General features: G+C 42.7%; 1 protein-coding gene across 8 annotated transcripts in view; it reads right to left on the bottom strand.

Annotated features, from left to right (window-relative positions):
- The window catches only part of fat1a (FAT atypical cadherin 1a), a 248,833-nt gene that overhangs the window by 69,030 nt on the left and 155,012 nt on the right, over nucleotides 1-24,791 (bottom strand). For 7 of the 8 annotated variants that reach the window (XM_038791072.1, XM_038791071.1, XM_038791070.1 and 4 more), the window contains exons 5-9: nucleotides 23,980-24,309; nucleotides 20,542-20,752; nucleotides 12,782-12,921; nucleotides 2,430-2,705; nucleotides 347-557 (exon numbers count right to left, since the gene is read on the bottom strand). In XM_038791072.1, the coding sequence (XP_038647000.1) occupies nucleotides 347-557; nucleotides 2,430-2,705; nucleotides 12,782-12,921; nucleotides 20,542-20,752; nucleotides 23,980-24,309 (1,168 nt within the window). Of the gene's footprint in view, nucleotides 1-346; nucleotides 558-2,429; nucleotides 2,706-12,781; nucleotides 12,922-19,008; nucleotides 19,078-20,541; nucleotides 20,753-23,979; nucleotides 24,310-24,791 lie in introns of all 8 variants that reach the window. The other variant, XM_038791075.1, reaches the window with a different exon arrangement.

Here is a 24,791-nt window from a genome sequence, read left to right on the forward strand (position 1 = left end):
TTTGTTTGTGTGAACCTACCATGATGTTTTCATATTTGTAATGCCTTTTCATTATTTCTGTTTTGCCTTTTTTTCTGAAAGTCTTCTCACAAATAGTTCACAGGTTATTTAGCCTATTAAACTCCTTCAACGTGATTTGTGTATCTGTTGCTTTCTCCCATCCTTCTTTCTATTTTTTTATCAAACACTAAAATGCTTACTATTGTCTTTTGGTTTACAGTTCTGATGAAGGATATGCACCTCAAAATATCATGTTGTCTTTTCTCTTTACAGATAATGACTGTCATGTTCGATGTTCAGTACTCAAGTCACAAGCCAAGAAAATGGTAGTACTATGGTGAATTACCTGATTCAATAGCGTAAGTAACTTCTGCATTTTGGCCCTTATCTTTATCCAGTGCAGTAACCTGCAGCACCGCTGAGTCAATTGTGGCAGATTCATACACACGACCAATGTAAGAAGAGCTAGTAAACCATGGTGCATGGTCATTGGTATCTTCAACATTAATAGTAACTCTTACATAATTGCGTTTGACAGGAACATCTTGATCTCGAACCTTGGGAAGAAATTAATAATAGTTTATCATTATATAAAGAATCAGCTGACAATCTCTTAATGGCTGGCCTCCTTTCTGCTACCACTTCAAAACTGAAAAGGAGGCAAAAATGGTGATAGCAAATGGGCAGTCTGTTTTAAACGCCATTCTGATTTTCACATGAATGATGAAGAAAATCAGATGGGGTTTAAAATGTGCTGCTTTTCACTACCACGTATTTTGCACATTTGCCAATTTCATCATTTGTTTGAGCTGCAGCAGCAGTAAAACTAATAAAAGTTTTTTTTTCTTCATTTACAGGATGTGGACGTGCTGGCTTGCCCAGCGTTTATTGCCCATTCCTAGTTGCTCTCGAGACGGTGGTGGTGAACTGCCACCTTGAACCGCTGCAGTACCTGAAGTGATGGAGCCATGAACAGAAATTTTCAGTAGCAAGGATAACCAATTATACAAATAAGTGGAAAGGATGGGAACATGTGACACACAAGGTCAGTACCATCCCAAGGAGGGCCTGGCAGAAGGTTCGGCAGAAGCTTCTCATTTAAAGAACATGAGAGAAAAGCATAAATAATAATAACTGGGAACAGGTGAATATTTATGGTCCTGAAGTAGTAGTATCTAGATGTATATGCAAAAATAAGTTAGCAAAGATGTAGTGAAGTACTTAAGTAAAAATGAAGAGATAAATTATGGGATGACATTATGGCAAAGAAAATAAATTGCAGCAAGGGATTTCTGTGATTCATATCACCATTCTCAATTCTTACTGCTCTTACGTTTAACTGAATAAAAGGCACATAATTGACAAATTCCATTTGCAACAAATGGTGGATTCCCCCGGCATTTATTTGAGAGGGAAATAAATATTTAGAAGTCACTGGTGCTATGGATGTGACAACAAAATATAAGACTAGTTAGATGCATGAAAGCAGATACTGAAAGGCTTAAATAATATTTTACAACTGCGTTCCTATTATTACTGATTCGGCAGAAACACATATTACATTTCCTGACAATACAATAACCAAATGGTTTACGTGGAATACACATCAGTAATCATGATGTACCCCCATCTGCTTTCCCCCACACAGGGAGACCCCAGTGAATCTTCACCCAAGGACCATCACATACTTAAATATCATCCCAGTGGAATCAAGAAACAGTACAAATGCATTTTTGCGAAGTTTTGGTGGGCAGGGTTGATAGTTATGATAATACAGTTAATACTACAGAAAACCCAGCATGTCGATTGCTCCGAGGAAGCTGTAGTGGGCCTGCATTAATAAGGAGGCTAGTTTGGAGCAGCACCTTATGGAACAAATATTTTCTTCATGCGCATAATTTTGGATGATAATCTGGATAGAGTGGATAATCCAACACTCATATGCACTGCCATCTCCCAGAAAGTAGCGGCTGTTAAACTGCGGTGTGTCTTTATATAAATGGGCATACCAATGCATTTACAATGGAAACCATACTTGCATGGACAGGTCATAGACATATTAACAGCACTTCTGCTGTATGCTGCTATGGAATCTAAACCCTTAAGGTGCAGTCATGGCTGTTTCAACTCATTTGGAGAACTGTTACAAGCAATCATCGTGAAAGGATTACAAAATCATAAATCTAGAGCATGCGAGCAAAGCAATGAGTTGCAGATGTGGATAAATGTTCCAGTCCCTGTACTGCCATCACTCACCTTGAAGAAAACCAAACCAGTCCTTCAATCTGCTGTCTATAACCCAACTTAATTGGCGAAGGATAGAAAAAAAGTAAGGGAAAGTATAGACTTGTAAAACTACTAAAAGAGCCGACTGTGATTAAAGCTGAAATGCATCCAAAAAAAAAATTCTCAAAGCGTATTACACTCACCATTACAGTCAGCACATGCTGATGTTTGGCCTCATGGTCCAGCCTTTCAGCTGTCAAGAGAATGCCAGTACCAGGGTCCAGCCTAAATTTTTTCAGGCTGCTCGGATCAGTGCTGCTTTGAAGAATGTAAATCAGCTTGTTCTTCTCATCCTTATCACTGGCCCTGACGTGCAGAATTACTGATTCAGGAATTGTGTCTTCTGGGATATTCACTTCATACCTTGGTTTTGAAAATTCAGGTCGATGGTCGTTTGTATCAATTACTTTAATGTATATCTGAAAAAAAGTTAAATTTGATATTTGACAACTGTAATTCCATTATGTTTCTTTAACATAGCAAGAGGAACTCACAATACTATTGTAGCCTTGATCATTCAATGACAAAGCTTTAATCACTTCAAGTTTATGATGCTGCAAGACTGTGTTAGAATGTTGTTATTACAAAGTGAACTATTAAGACACAGAGTGTTTATTATATTTTTCAAGATTCTAATCTGTTTAGGTGAATGAGTTAAAGCAAAATATCGGCCTATGAAAGTTCACAAATGAAAATCTAAATGTTTTATAATTACCAGGTTACAATTTCTATTTTAAATAGCTTCCTTTATTTTCCCTATTTTGCCCGAGTCTTGCTATTAGCAAGACTTAGTGCATTCTTAACTACTCAAACTGTTAACAAGCTTTGTTTAGTCATGATGAATCCAAAATATTGTTACTCAGAAACTCTTTACATCGAGCTGATAACTCCCAAACATTTCCAGAACTTCAGATAACACAGCATGTCTGTTTGCACTATCATTCCATAGACTCCTACTGCTGAGGGCAGATGTAATGCTGATTGTAGCAGTTTACTTGTATTAAAAAAAAGTTATTGTTCGTCTAACCATGCAGAAAGATGAACAGAAATTGAAAATCATAATGACATCATATGTGAGTTATCTGCAATTAGTTCATTTATTCAGTATGCAACAAATGTTTATTTTGCACAACTCTAGTTACCAGCTTTCTAAATTCTGTACCTCTCCTTTGCTGTTGCTGTACTTTGTGATATTGTTGACAAGTCATTCTTGCTGAATAGGCAATGCTGAAAGTGATACCAATCTACAGCAGTGATCAATCCAGTTTGCTTTGAAATTTAAAACGTGAGTGGCATGTGCCATGCAACACATGTAATGTCATTCTAAGTTTCAAGCATCAAATTTGCATGATTTATGTCGTCAATCTGCAAACACTGACATATCTATTGGCATGATCGAAGAGAGCGAGGGACTGAATTTTTCTCAAATATGTAGATATATTAGTGGCTATAACATGTCAACCTATAATGATGTACATCAGCTTCTGGAACATGGTGCTAGTTGCAACTGCCAGAAAGGAACCAGCATGTCCTCCTTGAGGGGCAATTACTTGCCACACTCTAGAAGTGCCGATTTCTGATACAGGAACTATGAATTTGTCAACAGATTATTGCTTTCACCCCATCCCTCCCAGCTCAATCTATGGGATGTGCAGTCTTCTAGCTGCTGTTCTCTAGCAATAGCTAATATTCTGATGGCCAAAATTTTGGTGACCAGGAGCACAGCTGCATAAATACACTCAACTTCTCCTATCCATTTCCAGAATACGGAGTCTGTTTTAGTGCTGGTAAGGATAGTCCTTGATCCTAGCTTTGAGAGAGGCATCCCGGGGCTATGTAAAGTAGTTTTAAGAGGCTGGTAGGAAAGAATTAATTCTCTTCACTCCCCAATCAACGTTTGGCAGGAAAATTGCATTGTTTAAAACAAATATTGCAAAATATACCTATTTTAGATGAAAAAGTTTCTCTAGCAGTGAGCTGTTGGGGAACATTTTCAGCCTCCTTGCCTCCAAGTGAAACTATTCCTTCAGTGATCTCCTGTTCAGGTTTCCAATCCCACCATTTATCAACTTCAGTTCATCCAAGACTCTGAAACCCATATATTATGCTGCATTTCCCATTGCCCCATTCTTGTTAGCCTACATTTGGATTCTTGCTTCCCAAAGTTTCTAACTTTTAAAATTCTCATCCCTGTGTTTTAAACCTTTCTATTGTCTCATCCCCATACTCCAATCCCTGCAAGCTCCTCAAACGTGACAATGGCAACACTATTCTTCGGACTCTGGCGCCTTGTGCATACCCACCCCTCACTCCACTTTTGGCAATCATGCCTTCAGTTGCATATACCCCAATCTCAGGAATTTGCATCACAAACCTTTCGAACTGTCCACCAGAGTATGAAGCAGTCATGTTGGTCTCGAAACGCTAACTCTTATTTCTCTCACTAGATTTCGGAGCACTGCTTCTTCCACAGGTGAATCACCTGAGGAAGGAGCAGTGCTCCGAAAGCTAGTGTTTGAAACACACATGTTGGACTTTAACTCTGGTGTTGTAAGACTTCTTACTGGGCTCATCCCAGTCCAACGCCGGCATCTCCACATCTTATTTCTCTCTGCACTGATGCTGCCAGACCTGCAGCATTTTCTGGTTTTATTCCACCATTTATTGAAGAATTCCTTGAAACTCACCTTTTAAATAAACATTTCTGCAGCCTTCCTAATCGTTCCTTTGGCTGAGTCTCCAAATCTTCTTGGGATGTTTTGCATCAAAGGTCACACAAAAGATTTTAGTCATGCGACTACTTATATTGCAATGCAACACCAGGCTATTGAAAATGTTCTTGTGCATATAAAATTTTTAATACACTTGAAAGTAATTTACACAGGAGCTTTTGCAATCTCCCACTTTTGTTCCAAATAAAGGTCAAAAGGAATTGTAGAAAGATGGCACATCGAGCCATTTATGCCACTTCTCTGAAGTTTTACCGCCATCTTCTACTAATGCAAGTTTTACCTCGTTACATAAATTTTAAAAGGGCTCCAATTTTTTTTTCATTCTTTTAGAACATAGAACATACAGTGCAGAAGGAGGCCATTCGGCCCATCAAGTCTGCACCGACCCACTTAAGGCCCCACTTCCACCCCATCCCCACAACCCAATAGCCCTTCCTAACCTTTTGGGTCACTAAGGGCAATTTATCATCGCCAATCCACCTAACTTGCACGTCTTAGGACTGTGGGAGGAAACCGGAGCACCTGGAGGAAACCCGCACAGACATGGGGAGAACGTGCAGACTCTGCACAGACAGTGACCCAGCAGGGAATCAAACCTGGGACCCTGGAGCTGTGAAGCCACAGTGCTATCCACTTGTGCTACCGTGCTGCCCACCATCTCTTTTGTGGAATGTGAGGGTTCCATGGCAATTTCAGTATTTGTTGCCCAACCTTAATTGCCCTGGAGAAAATAACAGTGAGCCACTTTATTGAATTGCTGCAGTTCATTCGGTGTAGTTCCACCCAGGGAGGGAGTTCCAGGATTTTGACTCAACGACAGTGAGTGAGCAGCGATAGAGATCCAAATCAAGATGCTATGTAACTTGGGAGGGGGACTTGCACGTTGTGGTATTCCTATCTGCTCGCTGGCCTTCTTGGTGGTTGGGGTCATGGATTTGGAAGATGCTGGAGAAGGAGCCTTGGCAAGTTGTGCAGTGCATCTTGTAGATGGTACACACTGATGTCACAGTGCACCATGGTGGAGGGAGTGAATGTTTTAAGATGGCGGATGGGGTGCAGATCAAGCTGGCTGCTTTGTTCCAGATTGTATAGAACTTCTTGAGCGTTGTTGGAACCGCATTCATCCAGGCAAGGGAAGAGCATTCTCCACTCTGATTTCTGCCTTGTAGGTGATGGACAGGTTTGTGGAGTCAGGAGGCAAATTACTCGCCTCCTTATTCCTCGCCTCGAATTCTTAGCTTCAAAACTAATTTTGTAGCCACAATATCTATATGACTGGCTCAGTTAAGTCTCTGGTCAGTGGCAACCCCCAGGGTGTTGGTGGGGATTCAGCAATGGTAATGTCATTGAATGTCATGGGAAGATGGTAAGATTCACTCTTACTGGAGATAGTAATTGGCTGGAACTTGTGTTTTTTAATGTTACTTGCCACCTAGCATGCATGCTGCCCATGTCTCGCTCCATACGGTCAGTGCTTCAGTATTTGAAGAGTAGCGAATGGTATTGGACATTGTGCAATCATCAGCAAACATCCCCAATATGACCTTATGATGGAGGGAAGGTTATTTATGAAACAACTGAACATTTAAAAAAATTAATTTAAGTTACCCGATTCATATTTTTCCAATTAAGGGGCATAGCCAATCCAACTGCCCCCTGCACATATTGGGTTGTGTGTGTGTATATGTATGGCGGGAACGGGGAGCGGGGGGAGAGAGAGAGAGACCCACGCAGACACGGGGAGAATATGCAAACTCCACACACAGACGGTGACCCAGGCCGGATGGAACACGGATCCTCGGCACCGTGAGGCAACAGTGTTAACCACTGTGCTATTGTGCCACCCGTGAATCGACTAAACATGGTTGAGACGAGGACACGATCCCGAGAAATTCCTGCAGCTATGTCCTGGAGCTGAGATGATTGACCTCCATCAACCACAACTAATTTCCTGTGCAAAATTAAACTACTGCAGATGCTAGAAATCTGTAATACGAACTATACTAGAAAAATTCAGCATTCTTAAAATTATTTCATGGGATGTGGGTGTCACTGGTAATGCCAACATTTGTTGCCAATCCCTAATTGCGCTTGAACTGAGTAGCTTGCTCAGATAGCAGTTAAAAGACATTGGATAAAAAGCAAATTACTGCGGATGCTGGAATCTGAAACCAAAGAGAAAATGCTGGAAAATCTCAGCAGGTCTGACAGCATCTGCAGGGAGAGAAAAGAGCTAACGTTTCGAGTCCAGATTACCCTTGACAAAGGGTCATATAGACTTGAAACGTTAGCTCTTTTCTTTCCCTACAGATGCTGCCAGACCTGCTGAGATTTTCCAGCATTTTCTCTTTGGAGTTAAAAAATATTGTGGGTGTGGGGTCGCACACATGCCAAACCAGATAAGGAAGACAGATTTCCTAAAGGACATCAGTGAACTCAATGGGCTTTTACAACAATTCGTTATAGTTTCATGGTTACCATTCCTGAGGCTAGTTTTAGTTTCCAGATTTATTAGTTGAATTCAAATTCCACCAGCTGCCGTGGCGGCATTTGAGCCCAAGTCTTCAGAGCATTAGAATGGGACTACTGTTCATGTGACAGCACCATCATACTTTTTTCCAGTAATTTCGGTTTTTATTCCATCTTCTTTGAGTTCAGCTTTTTTGTTCATGTGTGGACGAAGGCTTAATGAGGTCAAGACTGACTGATCCTAGCGCCCAAACTGAACATCACTGAGCAGTTTATTGTTGTGAAAGTGCCATTTGATAGCACTGTCGACGACACTTTCTATCACTTTTCTGATGTTTATTAGGAGACTGGTGAGGTACTGATTGACATGGGGCGAAATTCTCCGACCCCCCGCAGGGTTGGAGAATCGCCTGGGGCCGCCGGAAATCCCGCCCCCACCAATTCCTGGGTGGCGGAGAATTTCTGCCACGGTGGGGGCGGGATTTTCACCCCACACCGATCGGCGTGACGTCCGCGCCGATCGGCGAGGCCCCTGCGGCGATTCTCCAGCCCGCAATGGGCCGAAGTCCTGCCGCTGGGAGGCCTCTCCCGCCACCGAGGTTTGAACCGCCTCTGGTGGTGGTGGGATCGGCAGCGCGAGCGGGCCCCTGGGGGGGGGGGGGGGGGGGGGCGATCGGACCCCGGGGGGCGCCCCCACGGTGGCCAGGCCCGCGGTCGGGGCCCACCGATCGCCGGGTGGGCCAGTGCTGTGGGGGCACTCTTTCTCTTCCACCGCCACCACAGCCTCCGTCATGGCGGAGGCAGAAGAGAATCACCCAGCGCGCATGCGCCGGTGGTGATGTCACCACCGGCGCATGCGCGAATCGGCGAAGGCCTTTCGGCCAACCCCGGGCCTGAAAGGCCGCTGGTGCCAGTTTTGGCGCCAGTCGGCGTGGTACCAACCGCTCCGGCGCGGGCCTAGCCCCCAAAGGTGCGGAGAATTCCGCACCTTTGGGGAGGCCCGACGCAGGAGTGGTTGGCGCCACTCCCCTCCACCGGGACCCCCCGCCCCGCTGGGTAGGGGAGAATGTAGCCCCTGATTAGATTTCTCCTACTTTTTATGAACAGGACATATCTCGGCAATTTTCCACATTGCCGGGTAGATGCCAGTGTTATTAACAATACTGGAACAGCTTGGCCATGGATGCAGCTAGTTCGGGAGCACAAGCGTTGCAAGGTATTGTACTGACATGGACTATCAATTGTTTTTTGATATCACATGGCATGAATCAAACTGGCCAAAGACTGGTGATGCTGTGGACTTAGGAGGAGGTGGATCAGCCACTTGGCATTTCTGACTGTAAATGGTTGGAAATGTTTCTCAACCTCATCTTTGACATCAATGTGTTGGGCTCCCCATCAGAGAGGGTATTTGTGGAGCCTCCTCCTCCAGTTAGTTATTAATTGTTCACGACCATTCATGGCTGCATGTGGCAGGACTGCAGAGTTTTGATCTGCTCTGTTGACTGTGACGTTGCTGAGCTCAGTCTATCACCTTCTGCTGGGCATACAAGTAGTCCTGCGTTGTAGCATCACAAGGTTTTCACTTAATTTTAAATTTATCTGGTGCTGCTCCTTCCTGCACATTTCATTGAACTAGGGTTGAAACGCCTGGCTATAAAAAATGGTAGAGTGGGGGATATGAAGTTCCATATTGTGGTTGAGTGCAATTCTGCTGCTACTGCTAATGGCCCAGTCCTGAGCTACTGTTCTAACTCTATCCCATTTAGCATGGTTGTAGTGCCACACAACATGATGGAATGTATCCTCAGTGTGAAGAAGGGACTTTGTCTCCAGAAGGACTGTTTGGTGGTAATTCCCACCAATACTGCCATGGACAGACGTATCCATGATAGGCAGATCAGTGAGGGAAATGTCAAGTAGGTTTTTTCCGTCATGTTGATTTCCTCTCCACCTGCTACAGGTGGTCCTATAGGACTTGGGCAGCTTGGCCAATAGTGGTACTATTGAGCCATCCTTGGTGATCTGGCGGCACTTGGCGACACTGAAGATTGTCGCCCCCAGAATACTTTCTGTGCCCTTGCTACCCCTGGTGCTTCTTCCATGTGGTATCCAACAGGGAGGAGTACTGATTAATCAGCTGAGGGAAAATGATGTGTGGTAATCTATAAGTTTCTTTGTTCATTTTGACTTTGTGAGATCAATGTTGTGGACTCCCAGGGAAATCCCTCTTGACTGTGTCCCACAATGCTGTCACCTCTGCGGTGTTTGTCCTGGTATTGATACAGGACATCCCCAAGGATGGTGATTCAATAATCTGGGACATCAACTGTAAGGTATAATTTGTAAGTCGCGACTATATCAGGCTTGTTGCTTGACTAGTCTGTGGGATGACTCTCCCAATTTTGGGCCCAAGCTGCCAGATGAGGGAGGACTCAGGAGGACTCCGCAGGGTCACTGAGCAGGATGTGCCATTACCATTTTTGGTTCCTACTGCGATTCCAGGTGATCTGTCTGGTTTGGTTCTCTTTTGACTTTCTTGTGCTTGTTTGGTGACTTGCTCGGCCATTCCAGAGTGCAGTGAAAAGTTAAATATGTTTTAAACCCCAGTTCATTCACCATTCAAGACCTGTTCATTGGCCTGCTACCTTAGAACATAGAACATAGAACATAGAACAGTACAGCACAGAACAGGCCCTTCGGCCCTCAATGTTGTGCCGAGCCATGATCACCCTACTCAAACCCACGTATCCACCCTATACCCGTAACCCACCTTCTCTCTCTTTTTTCTGTTACACCAAGAACACTGCCATGCTGCCAAAAATGTTCCATTACAACAACGGTGAAACTGTGCCCTTTGTTGAGAATCTTTCTAGGCAATACTATTTGTGGACCAAGCTCTGCCTTTCAGCAGTGCAAAGTCATAAGACCATAAGACACAGGAGCAGAATTAAGCCACTCAGCCCATCGAGTCTGCTCTGCCATTCAATCATGGCTGATATTTTCCTCATCCCCATTCTCCTGCCTTCTCCCCATAACCCCTGATCCCCTTATTAATGAAGAACCTATCTATGTCTTAAGGACACTCAGTGATTTGGCCTCCACAGCCTTCTGCGGCAAAGAGTTCCACAGATTCACCACCCCTGGTTGAAAAAATTCCTCCTCATCTCGGTTTTAGAGGATCGTCTCTTTAGTCTGAGATTGTGTCCTCTGGTTCTAGATTTTCCTACTAGTGGAAACATCTTCTCCACATCCACTCTATTCAGGCCTCGCAGTATCCTGTATGTTTCAATAGGATCTCTCCTCATCCTTTGAAACTCCAACGAGTACAGACCCAGAGTCCTCAACCATTCCTCATATGACAAGTTCTTCATTCCAGGGATCATTCTTGTGAACCCCCTCTGGACCCTTTCCAAGGCCAGCACATCCTTCCTTAGATACGGGGCCCAAAACTGCTCACAATACTCCAAATAGGGTCTGACCATAGCCTTGTACAGCCTCAGAAGTACATCTCTGCTCTTGTATTCTAGCCCTTTTGAGATGAATGCTAACATTCCATTTGCCTTCGAACTGCCGACTAAACCTACATGTTAACCGTGAGAGAATCTTGAGCAAGGACTCCCAAGTACCTTTGTGCTTCTGATTTCCTCAGTATTTCCCCATTTAGAAAATAGTCTATGCCTCCATTCCTCTTTCCAAAGTGCACAATCTCACACTTTTCCATATTGTATTCCATCTGCCACTTCTTTGCCCACTCTCCAAGCCTGTCCAACTCCTTCTGCAGCTCCCCTGCTTCTTCACTCATTCTTCAATTGTATCATCTGCAAACTTAGCAACAGTGCCTTCAGTTCCTTCCTCCAGAACATTAATGTATATTGTGAAAAGTTGTGGTCCCAGCACCGACCACTGAGGCACACCAGTGGTCACCGGCTGCCATCCTGAAAAAAAACCTTTTATCCCCACTCTCTGCCTCCTGCCAGTCAGCCAATCCTCTATCCAGGCCAGGATTTTACCCTTAACACCATGGGCTCTTAAAGGACCACTGATTCACTCCATTATCAATAGAAGTCAGCAAATTGTTCACTGACCTCAAACTGCTTCTTTTCTGTATTATGTTACTTGCAGTGTTTTACTTCAGTAACATCGTTCTATTGACAGCTTTGAGACAGACCTATTCCCATTTCACAACTTATAAAATATGAAACTCAAACGGTCTACCGTCCCACTATTAGAACTATTGTAAGGCCCAAAAGGCATGGACAGAAAAACTCCTCTTTGGATTTTTCCTCTTCGAAAAACATTAATAAAATTTGAAAATTGAATTAAATGTACATTGCACTCTCAGTGGAAAAGTAAACCTTTCTATCTACAGGTCTGAACATCGGTATTCATTATTATTTCAGCTATGGATCTTTCAGTTCAGTGCTGGTGTTGAAATTGAAATCTGTTAGCAATTCTCACCAGAAATGCACAGCAAAAATGAAAATTTCTAGTTCCACTTTTAAACCGGATATTATATTTTTAATCTCATTTAAAATGGACCATTTGAATTCTTCCCAGTTCCTAGATATGGCAGACAAATAATTACTTGGAACTTCAGTGATCGAATTTTATTTTTAAATGTTGTAACTTCCATCGTCTAACTTTCATAGAACATTGAGTGCAGAAGGAGGCCATTCGGCCCATCGAGTCTGCACCAAACCCACTTAAGCCCTCAATTCCACCCTATCCCAGTAACCCAATAACCCCTCCTAACATTTTTGGACACTAAGGGCAATTTAGCATGGCCAATCTACCTAACCCGCACATCTTTGGACTGTGGGAGGAATCCGGAGCACCCGGAGGAAACCCATACAGAGACGGGGAGTACTGTTGCTAATTTCAGACCATGCATCACCCACAAAAGAAATCTTTCTCAACTCAGCACCTCAGATCTGGGTACAAATCATTTTTCTACTGCAGAAAGCAACAATAATGTATTATAGCTTTTATTAATCACCAAAGTTAGGAATCATCAAACCATGACCACATTCAAAACTACAAACTGCAGCAGGCTGATGAAAAATGACATGCTATCGATAATTTCTAAAATAAAACACTTTGAATGAACATCTGAAATAGAGAAGCGCAAGATAAATTTTTCACCAGAAAGCAGTTCAACATTGAAGGTAACATTGATGTTATAAACTAATAACATCAAAATGAAATTTCTGTTTTGCAACGCTACTGGCTAAAAAAGAACTAAAGAAAACTTTCTCCCCTAAATCTAAATCCTTCATCAGGAATTCAATTACCTGGGTGCGGATGGACATTGTTCCATCTGTTGCCTCCACCGTCAAGTTGTAATTCGATTTCTGCTCTGCATCAAGTGGCTTTGCAACAATGATGGTTCCACTACCTTTGTCCACATCAAATCGGCTGTCATAGTTGCCACCTGGATTAAAGAATATGAAAAGGTAGATGTAACAAAAACAAGTAGATTCTGCTCAGCTATCAGATTGCATGCAAATGAAAAAAAATTGGTCTTACTTCACTGAACATGCAACATGGCACTTGGGATAAACCTTGTACAATGTGACTTTTCGTATAATTAGGATATTTAGAGGCAGGGGAGGCTTTTATTTTATGAGATTTTCACATTAATAAGAAAAACCAAAATTCTGAAATATACAATCATTTAGCTTGGCATCACATTGCAAGGGGAAAACAGAGTTTCATAGGGTTGGTAAATGGGAATGGGTTGCGGAGTGGTTTGGTTCATTGATAGCTTAGTGTTTGTCAGCAGTGACAGGAGGGAAAAGGTATAGGCCTGATGATTGCGGGTGGGGAGTGAGAGCAAGAGAACTGATAGAACTTGCTTGTGCCCCTGCGGGTAACATGCAAACCTTAAGTTGGCTGCTTTGCAATTCCTCCCTGGAAGTAAATCTGTTTATCTCTGTCTTTTTCTGTTGGCATCTTTCTTTCGTTCTCTTGGTCTCATGCATGTTACTAATTGAAATGTTTTTATTTCACAATTATCAACAAATAACAATGATGAAGGTGATTGAGGCTATGTTATTTTTCATAAGAACATAAGAAATAGGAGCAGGACTAGGCTTGTTCCGCCAGTCAATAAGATCATGGCAGCTCTGATGTGGTATCAACTCCATTTTCCTGCCTGGCCCCCACGACCCTCGACTCCGTTGTAGATCAAACATCCATCTAATGCAGCTTTGAATATATTCAATGACCAAGCCGCCACTACTTGCTGCAGGAAGAGAATCCCAAAAACTCATGATCCTCTAAAAGAAGGTTCTGCCTTGTCTCCACCTTAAATGGGAGACTCCTTATTTTGAAACTCTGCCCCCTAATTCTAGATTCTCCCGTGTGAAGAACCATCCACTCAACATCTACCCTCTCACCTTTAGTTATTCTGAACTCAAATGACGATAGGCTCAACCTGCTCAAGCGTTCCTGAGAAGACCCCGTCATCCCAGAACAAGCCTAGCGAATCTTCTCCAAACTACCTCCAATGCAAGTATGTCCCTCCTTGAGAAAGGTGTCCAAAACCCCACCCAGATCTTGATGTACAGCCTCAGAAATGCCCTGCACAGATGTACCAAGTACAGTAAGAAGTCTTACAACACCAGGTTAAAGTCCAACAGGTTTGTTTCAAACACGAGCTTTCGGAGCACGGCTCCTTCTTCAGGTGAGCCTGAAGAAGGAGCCGTGCTCCGAAAGCTCGTGTTTGAAACAAACCTGTTGGACTTTAACCTGGTGTTGTAAGACTTCTTACTGTGCTCACCCCAGTCCAACGCCGGCATCTCCACATCATGGCAGATGTACCAAGACTGTCTTAATTTTCTACTTCATCCTACTTGCCCAACCCCAACATTTGGTTTGTTGTCTTAATTACTCTCTGTACCAACATGCTAATGTTTTGTGATTCATGTTCGAGGACACCCTCCCTCTGTACTGCAGCATTCTTTAGTTTCTCTCCATTTAATCAATACTCTGCTTTTCTACTCTTCCTGCTAAAGAGGACAACCACACATTTCCCCACATTATACTCCAGCTGTCCATTTTCTGCCCATTCGCTTAGCCTATCTTTATCCCTTATCTCTACCACCTATAAGAACAAGGGCAGCTGGCGTAAGGGCACACTGTCACCTGCACGATCCGCTCGAAGTCACAGACCATCCTGGCCTGGAACTATATCACTGTTCCTTCACCATTGCCAGGTCCAAATCCTTAAGTGCCCTGCACACTCAAACTGTAGCAGTTCAAGAAGGCGGCTCACAACACTTTCTCAAGGGTAATTACAAATGGACAGAAAATGATGGTGACACCCACTTTCAATTAATGAATTCAAAAAACTTCAGCAATCCAAAAAGATTAAGGGTGAAGATAGACGGTGTATATTTTGCTCTATCTGCAGTTTATAGGGAATTTATAACCAATTGAAAGGGATCACTGTAGTCGGTCCTGCTTTCTTCGTTCACTCACACAGAAACAAAATTATGTAATTGCTTCAAAAAGAAATCAACTTTATATACATTTTACCTGAATTTGGAAATTTATCCTTTAGGTCTTCTTCAAATAATTTTGAAAAATGATCAAACTTTGTTATCAAATTGAGTTTCTTAACAAAGATAGAGGCATGTAAACATTTATCTATCTTACAAGCTACTGGTGTACCCATGAAATTCTGTGTAGTAAACATGGTCACATTGCTGAATTTGGTTCCACTTCCCAAAATTACTCAGCTCGGAGAAAAATGTTGGGCGGGATTCTCCGAAATGGAGGCAGAGTGTCCGCGCCGTCGTTGCAAGGGGGCCAGCACGGGGCTGGAGCGGTTAACGCCGCTCCAGCCTCCCTTTCTGGCGCCAAGCCAACCTGCGCATGTGCGGGGGACTTCCTCAATGTGACGCAACATGGCGCGGGGGTTCAGGGGACGGCCGCGTAACAAAATAGGGCCGGGGGTGGAGAGGCCGGCCCGCCAACTGGTGGGCCCCGATCGCGGGCCAGACCAATCGGAGCCCCCCCCCCCCAAACACAGGCTGGCCCCCGACCCTGCGTGCAGAGTTCCCACCGGCTGCGAGCAGGTGTGGACGGCGTCGGCGGGACTCTGCTGTTTCTGCACGGCCGCTCGGCCCATCAAGGCTGGAGAATCGGCGACCCGGCCGCGGACATTGGCCCACGACCGGCGCCACGCCAAACGCGCCGGCGCAATTGTGCCGATTCTCCGCTCCTCGGAGAACCGCGTGCCGGCGTCAGGACAGCATGGCGCAGTTGTGGCGATTCTCCGGCGCGGGGCTCGGAGAATCCCGCCCGTTATGTCCGAGCATCAGATTTTGGGACAGTCAAATTACCAAGGGTATGAAAAGGCAGAGATAACAATCCATTGGATCAATAGAGGGTTATCCTAAAATGTTTCTAATTTTCTCAACTTATTTCAGATATTAACAATTTTAATTGCTGAGCAAAAAAAAAAGTTGTATTTTCGTGGTTCAGTTGCTTCATCCACAAACTGTGACAACAGAAAATTTTCACATCAAAACAGGCATTTATATTCGAAGTATTTGAATATGGATATCCATTATAAGTATTGGCATAGGTAGTTCTGAAGCTGAATGTTGAGATTAAATACCATGACTCCTGAATTACAGTTTGGGAACAAGAAGTGTACGCTCTGAAAGGTTTTTAACACATTATAGGTATAATATTCCCTTCTCATTCTCATGGATTACAAAGCACTTTGAAACGGATTCAAAATATTTAAAAAATCATTAAACTTTTAAGCTCATTCCCCTTTTACCATTGACACCAAAATACAAATGATTGATATTTTTGACCATTTAAAAAAAAAAGATTTTGCTGAATGTTTCTGCATGTTTTTACTGCCCAGCCATTCAATTAACGTTCAACACAACTGACAGTAAACCATTTCTTAGCGCATAAAATCAATTCTGAATTAAGTCAGAAAATATTCATACAATTATTATGTTCATTTTTGAGCCAACTGCTTCATGCTCACAGGTGGCTTGTTAAAAGTTTAGAACAACACTTGCTTCACACTGCTGCAATACATGAAAATAGAATTCCACAAAGGTTTTCAGAAAAACAAATTTTCAAGACCTGTTCCTTATGAAGATGAAGTAACTTTTTAAACTGAGTTATGCAAAATAGTACACTCCAGCATTCCTAGTGAATCAATGTGAAATGTCAATCACAAATTTCATTCAGCTCATCGAGCCTGTTCTGCCATTCAAACAGGCCATGGCTAATCCAATCCTCAATCTCAGTCTTAAATTTCAATCGACCCAGCAATCTAAACTTTTGGGGCAGAGAGTTCCTTTGTGTGGAAAAGCACTTCCTGATTTGATAAATGAATCATTTAATTCTAACTTTAAGATTACATGTTGTTCTGCTGCATTCCCTCAGCAGAAGAAAGCAACTTTTCAATTTCTACCCTTCTGAATTCCTTGATTACTTTGAACACATCAACTGGAGCACCTGTCAACCATCCGAACTCAAGGTCTGGATCAAAATGAATGGAAGTTTAGAAACAAGTTTGTGCACCTTGTGAGATTTACTGGAATACAGTCAGTAAATACTAATGGTAAAATAACTTCCATCTCTTTTCCTTTAAAAATCCAAAATGTTGATTTTAATTACTAACTGCAGGTATGTTACATACCTCTTAGTTTTCAGTAGAGGGAAATTATCAACAGAACTTCCAACTTCGTACTTAATAGTAGAAAGCTCTAGTTGTATTCCTCGATGCTGAATGTGCTATTTTAACCTTTCCAATATTAATATTTTATGGATATGACAAATGATCAGATTTGCCTCTGAACAGCAAATTAGTTTACTAAATGTTGATGCAATTATAAATAAGTAAATATATTGTTCACTTAATTCATAACCAATTTTTAAATGTAGCTATTTTCCAACAGCAGGTTAAAAGACAACTCAAGGTTGAAATTTCAGCTGCAACTGACAATTATTGTTATTCTTGCTTTCACTAGAAATATTTTGAACAGCTACTGTTTTAACAAGAAAGGGCAGGCTTATTTCAATCATTAGCTGATTACATTCAGGCAACAGCGTGATGACCTTAGCGCAATATAGACCATTTTTGAAGGTGAAGGAATGTTGTAAAATAGACTCAACAGTGCAATTCCCAAGTAAGATGCTACTAGCTTCTAGGTGGATATATTGGTGAGAAATGATTCATTTTAGAATGATCTGCTAATTCATGAAGAACCTCAGAAAACTAGCATTGTGGTAATCAGCAAATCATTACAAATTCAATGCATGAATATTTAATAACTTCAGGTATAAAGGTCACTGAGATGTGGAACTCTAAGCATCCAGTCAGGGATTAAAAGCACAAGAGTAGGCAAATTTTAATTGCTTCCTTCATTAACAGTTAGCCTCCAGCCAGAGAAGTTAAAATAGTTTCTCAATTCCACATGATTCTATATTTTAAATAGAATTTTGAATTCATTTTTATTTGCTAATTCTTTAAATTTTAGCAAAGCAGTGCATGGTTATGAAACTGAATGAAACATTAATAATTACTTTTGAGAAAGTGTAACTCAGCCAATTTTGGCATTGTTCTATATAGAAATACTAGGTTTTTTGTTTTTTGCTTCATATCTTCAGCCACTTTTTTTCGCATGGTGGAATAGCGGGAAAACGTCTGAAGGATTAGCATGTTGATCATCAACCTGGACCATGCCATGCAGACACAATTCAGTCCTCAGATTAAAGGTATATCTTTCATTTTTATATTCTGATTCTAAATTCCACATTTATAAAGCAACATTCTATGGCCAGAATTCTCCGGCCGTTGCTATTCTCTGTTCCCGCTGGCAGCGTACCCCCGGGGTTTCATGGTGACGTGGGGTGGCTTCAATGGGAAATCCCTTTGACAAGCGGCGGGAGCAGAGAATCCCGCCACCAGAGAACAGCTCACCGCCAAGAAACAAGTGGCTGGGGGGACCGGAGAATTCACCCTATGTAAACTGGCATGGTAAATTCACCTTTTGGCCAGTGGTGGTGCTGCAGCATACTATTGAGGAGAAAAGAGAAATTACAGCAAATTTGTACAGATAATGGACTTTGAAATTATAATTATGATCTGTTTGAGCTGCGCGCAGAACAATACTTTTCACTGTACCTCGGTACACGTGACAATAAACCAATCCAATTATAATTGAGGAAGTTACAGATAGTATATATAGTACATATAGATGCCATATTTTTAATATATTGATAAACAGATATACATAGAATTAACAGAAGAGAACAACTGGGTTAAACGTAAAAGCAGCAGCTTATGCAACCACTGACAATATAAAATATGTTAAGCTTGCTAATTCAATGATACTTACTATATGAGAATTAACTTATTTGGGCAACATTTTTCTTAGTTTATGAACAGAGCAAAATTAATACAATTTCCATTGCTAAACTTAATTAGTAGATCTCATAATGTAGTACCAAAGTATAATTATGAGATGGCAGCAGATACCTTCTGCTGTACAGTTCGGGTCACAAGCCATCTGAAAGATATAAAACATTTCTCTAGCTTGTTTGTCACCTTGCAGAGCCAGAAACACAGTCGAAGACAGAAAAGGCAGCAAGGATAGAAAAGAAAAGAAATTAGATTAGTAAATGAGAATCTAGTTAAAGGTGAGATACACAATAGTAGAGGGTAGACCATTATAAGGATGATCCCACAATCTAGTACTGCTGATAGGAAACAGCATTCACAGTCAATATATTCTGTGATTTTTTTTTGTTTTGTCCATTAAGAAGAATGGATGAAAAATCACAGGCTGTGCACCTGTGCCTTCCTTTTCAGTGCTGTTCTTGACAGAGGTGTCAGATTGCAGAGGCACCATTTATTTTCCTGGTTTCACTCAAACTGCAATTTACACAAATTAGCATGCATATCTTTGTACGAACAATGCAAGTCTCTTGTCGGTTCTAATCAACAATTCTGAAACATTTGATTTAAATACGTTCAGACAATTTAAATCTGAAAAATATTATATCGATGCAATCTCAGTTACATGTTTTTGTTTATGCATCTTGGGATTTTATTTCTGCCCCCCCCCCCCCACCCACACACACAGCCATGGGAGCCGTCAAGGCTGTTACATAGTCGAAGAAAAAAAATATCACAAGAGGGACAAATTAAATTATAAGCCTGATTTTCAAACAGAATGTAATTTGTTTAGATTTATCATTATGAACTCATTCAGTTTACAAACAGCATGTTGAATTTATATATAATTATGCAAATTCAGTAAATTGTAAATGAAACCTTGTCAACCTCCAATTTGGGGTCTGATTTGTGAGTATGTCAAAGGAAGCAGTATTGTTGGTTGTTCCTGCGTACCTTGTACGCATTTCCATTTGCTTATTTAAACACATTGAGTACATTAAATAATACATTAATAATCTAAGTAATTCCAGAAAAAAAGTGTAAAAAGATGCAGTGCACTGGCTCCATTAGTTTATTAATACTACAATTGAACCAGAGGGACAGGAAAAACAAAAGCATCATGGGCTGATTCGGCTGACCTTGCTCAGAAAGTAGTAAGACATTATAATAATCCTTTGTGCCTCTAGATTAGGGTAGTTAAAAAAAAATCAGTCAGTGTTTCTACTCCTATGGGAAGTGTCATGAGGTAATAAGACTGAACAAGTTATGTGCTCTTATAGTTAAATAGTCAATCAAGACTTATGTGGCATTAAAGGAAAACATCGATTCCACAGAACTTCATGACTCGGGGATGGTTTTGTTCCCACAAACCACTCAAGGTTCAAAATTGTGAATGATTTCTGAAGACAATTCATTATACAATGAGTAGACACTTTGCCCTAATAAAGAGTACCCAGAGGGTGAAGAGAGATCGGAGAAGAATGGCAAAAAAACAAGAGAAACTAAAAGTATCCTAGAGAACTCAATTAATTATTTCAAAGTAGCCAATTCAATAAGATGTTTGCTTTGGAAATCATTACAACTAACTAGCAAGAACGGCATCACATTCCTTACCGGTGATATCAAACCAGAGGGTAGTGCCAGCAGGTTCAACAGCAATGACTCCAACCATGTGAGTGACTGGATCACTCTCCATGACACTAAAGGAAAATGAAGATTCTTCAAAATTCCATGGCACAGGGGGTGGCTTGGGTTTCACAATCCATTCGATGTGCAGCCGAGTTGCAGATGATTTCTGAGGGCGTCCATTATCCACAGCTTTTATCTGTAAAAAATAATGTATCTTTTACCTGACAGCCCAAATGCATTTTGCTGAAGGAGATGCCATCATTGTATAATTCATAATGTATAAATAAACAGTACAAAGTCACTTCTTGAAGAGTCCAGGCATTCATTTATCACTTTACATTGCACCTAGGAAATGAACATTGACCACGAACACGCAAGTAGAAAATTGTACTGCAGGCCCATGATGGTGTGAGAAATCCATCTCATTTGCAAATGCTTCACTCCACATGGCCACATCTTTAGGAAACTAATGAAGGCATGTTATATTAGATGTGATGATGTTTCTGTGAGCTATTTTGAGGTATCCTACGTTGTAAGCAAAGAATATGGCCGAGAAATTGGTCTGCACAACAATTAGTTTTAGGTCACTTTAAGGTAGCAGGATCATTTCAGACCTTAGGGTGGTCATCCCTGTCCTTTAGAGAGTCGGCCCCAGGCAAGGGTCTCACACTCAAGGTTTCAAGACCAGGCCAAGAGCAGAACCACTAAATTTTGGGTGGTGATGACAGAAGAGCTAGAACTTTGAGGAACAAGAACCATTTACCAATAAAGGATCCCTTGGGAAGCGAACATGTTTTTCATTCAGGACACATGAGGACGGTGATGAGAAAACACCTCCTGCGGGATTCTCCATCTGCGGGATCCTCTGCCCCACCAGCAGCGCATCCACGCCCTCGTGTTTCCCGATGGCGTGGGGTGACCCAAATGGGAAACCCCATTGGCCGGCTGTGGGAACAGAGATTCCCGTTGCCAGCGAGGGTGTGCCGCGCAGGAAAACAGAGTTGGCAGGACGGAGAGTTCCACCTCTCATGTATTCATTACCCAAGTCATACTAAAGTTGTGAGTGGAAGGCTCGGACAAGCAACTGAAGTGGAGGACCGCAAATTCTGGAGAAATGAACAGAGGACCATCCTTGGGCAAAATTGCCACTAATTGGACCACCAAAGTACCAGTATTGTAGCCAGGCAGCATTCACATGGTTCCAGCTGGAAGTGAATTGTCTTCCATATTCAGCAAGCACAAAGTGAGTCTTCTTTATTTGCACTTGAAACTGGTATTATACCCCCTTTGCTTATGCTTGCTTGAGGGCCCTTCCCCATGATCTGTTTACTCTGAGTCAGGAAATTAAGTCTAGCAATCACCAAGGCCCAAAAAAGATAAGTAACGATGCAGGAAGAGGAGGAGGCCTCGGTGGAGGAGCTGAAAGCGAAGTGGGAGGAGGAGCTAGGGGAAGAGATTGACGATGGGATGTGGGCGGATGCACTGGGGAGGGTGAATACGTCCTCTTCTTGTGCACGGCTCAGCTTAATTCAGCTAAAGGTGCTGCATAGGGCGCACATGACTGGGGCGAGGATGAGCCGGTCCTTCGGGGGGGGGGGGGGGGGGGCAGATGCGGGAGGTGTTCGGGAGGCCCGGCGAACCACACCCACATGTTTTGGGCATGTCCGGCGTTGGAGGGGTTTTGGAAGGGGGTGGCGGGGACTTTGTCCAAGGTGGTTGGTTCCAGGGTGGAGCCGGGCTGGGGGCTCGCGATCTTTGGGGTAGCATCGGAGCCGAGAGTTCAGGAGGCGAGAGAGGTAGGTACACTGGCCTTTGCGTCTCTAGTAGCGCGGCGTAGGATTCTCTTACAGTGGAGGGACGCGAAGCCCCCGAGCCCGGATCAATGACATGGCCGGGTTCATCAGGCTGCAAAAGATTAAGTTTGCCCTGAGGGCGTGGGTACAAGGGTTCTTCCTGCAGTGGCAGCCGTTTCTTGACTTCCCGGTGTGTTTGCTCTATATATTTTTTTCTTTCTTGTATTGTTATTAGTTATTAATTTATTACTTTGTATTGGGGGGGATTTCTGTTTCTGTTTAGTTTTACACCGTGTTTACTTTAACTGTTGGGAGAAAATTTGTTGTTGAAAAATTTGAATAAAAATTATTTTAAAAAAAAAGATAAGTAACTTACTGGAATGAGCGCCTAAATGAGTGCTTCTCCCAAAGGCACACTAAAGGCCTTTAGCCATCCCTCCTCCTCAGTACTGCCATGCTCTGCCATTATCCCTCCCCCCCCCACCTTACCCCAACCCCATTGTTCCCCCCCACCCCCCTCTCCCATTGGGGAGAGGGGGGTGGGGGGGAGAGGGGGGTGGAGGGGGTGGGGGGGGTAGGGGTGGGGGTAGAGGTGGGGGGTCGGGGTAGGGATAGAGGTGGGGGGGTTGGGGTAGAGGTATGGGGGTAGGGGTAGGGGCAGCGGCGTGCAGGGGGGGGGGGGGGGGGGGGGGGGGGGCGACGGTGCATTGGCCCCGGGCATCCATTGGATGGGGGCATCAGCAGATCTTCCTCAAGGCTCCCCTTCCTCCCAGCTGCCTTGTCTTTGTTTGAGAGAGAGAGAGAGAGAGAGAGAGAGAGAGAGAGGGAGATCATGGAGACAGACAGACAGAGAGAGAGAGAGGGAGTCCCGTCCGTCCTCTGGCTGAGAGCAGGACTTTGGTGAGTACATTGCAATCTGCCTAAACCCAGGAATATTGCCTGGTTAGAATGCAGAGGGAAATGCTGGGATCCCGGGGTGGGAGATGTGTCTGGATTTGTCTATTTCTGCTTCAACCTTTGCGATTTCAGGTCAGTTTCACAACAACAGGAAAAACGTGCGGAGAGAGAGGGAAAAACTTTTGGCAAAGTTTCTGGGTTCTGTCTTTATAATTCACAGCCGGTGAATCCGGGCCGGTGAATAAAAAAGCTTAAAGAAACAATGGCATCCCGCCGGCGCCAGCCGTTATCCTAGGCGGCCGGCGGGATTTGAAGAACGCCGTTTTATGGCGGGTGGGTGAATCTTTAACATGGCGGGAGCGGCAATATCGGCGCCGCCGGCCGATTCTCCGATCCTGCGTGGGGTTGGAGAATTTCGCCCATGATCCTAATTCCCAGCCTAAGCCAGATCATTGTTCCAACACACTTAGCTGAAAGTTATTGTGACGCTATGTGTAGCATGAATTTGCACTCCTCTTCACTGGCTGAATCTTATTGCCAGTTCTGTTAAAATGAAGCTGAAGGTGCAATATTGGGGCAGTCGCGGGCTTCACTTTTCAGGTATCGCTAAGAAAAATTCCCCCCTCCCCACTTACCTATTAAATGGAATTGCCTGAATTTCTGGGCAAATGTATCTGAACTCAATGTACAAACCTACACACAGACATATGTTTATACATTCATGCATACTCACTGTAAGTATATCATATTCCCCAGCTGCAGAAAACTTCTTAGATGAGACGACACCAGTTTTAGGCTCAATGAAGAACTTGCCCTGTTCATCTCCCTCTTCAATGCTGTAAGATATCTCTGCATTTGGACCTTCATCTTTATCAGCAGCAATTACTCTAAAGATAGGTTCACGCTTAACTGATTTCTCTCGGTCTGGTTTTATTCGCTCTGGAAGTTTGATTTTATAGAACTTTTGCAAGAACTGAGGTTTGTTGTCATTTTCATCCAATACCTTCACTATAACTCTAGCAATGGTAGATTTTGGGATGCTGCCATTGTCAGTAATTGTCACCTATTAAAACAGCAAGAAAAACAAAACCATTATTAGTATTTGCTTTTTAAATCATCCAGTTTTATACTGTACTAGAACTCATTTTGCTCATAAAGTGGAAGCAAATATATTCCTAGGTTCAAAATAAGAAGTATTTATTGCCAGACCTAATAAAACTTTTTTTTCTTTTTGCTTCACTCGAAGTCTAAGTCATTTGAGACCAGTAACTTCAATGTCTTGAGGCAGTGATCAGCATTTTATATCGGAAAACATATTTTAAAAAGAGAAGACACGTTAGAGCACAGACACTAAATTTTAACGCAAGGTTTTAAAGGGCTTTATTTTAGCAGACAGGAAATTTCTTTGAAAGGATTAAGAAATATATCAAGAGATTGTGTTCCATAATTGGTTTTCACCTTTAGGATCTCTGTATGCTCCCAAGCAAACTAATTAAGTTCAAACCTTTTCCAGGGCTGAATGTGAAATATGTTAGAGCGGTTTCA

Source organism: Scyliorhinus canicula, chromosome 3 (genome assembly GCF_902713615.1).
Source record: "Scyliorhinus canicula chromosome 3, sScyCan1.1, whole genome shotgun sequence".
Lineage (NCBI taxonomy): Eukaryota > Metazoa > Chordata > Chondrichthyes > Carcharhiniformes > Scyliorhinidae > Scyliorhinus > Scyliorhinus canicula.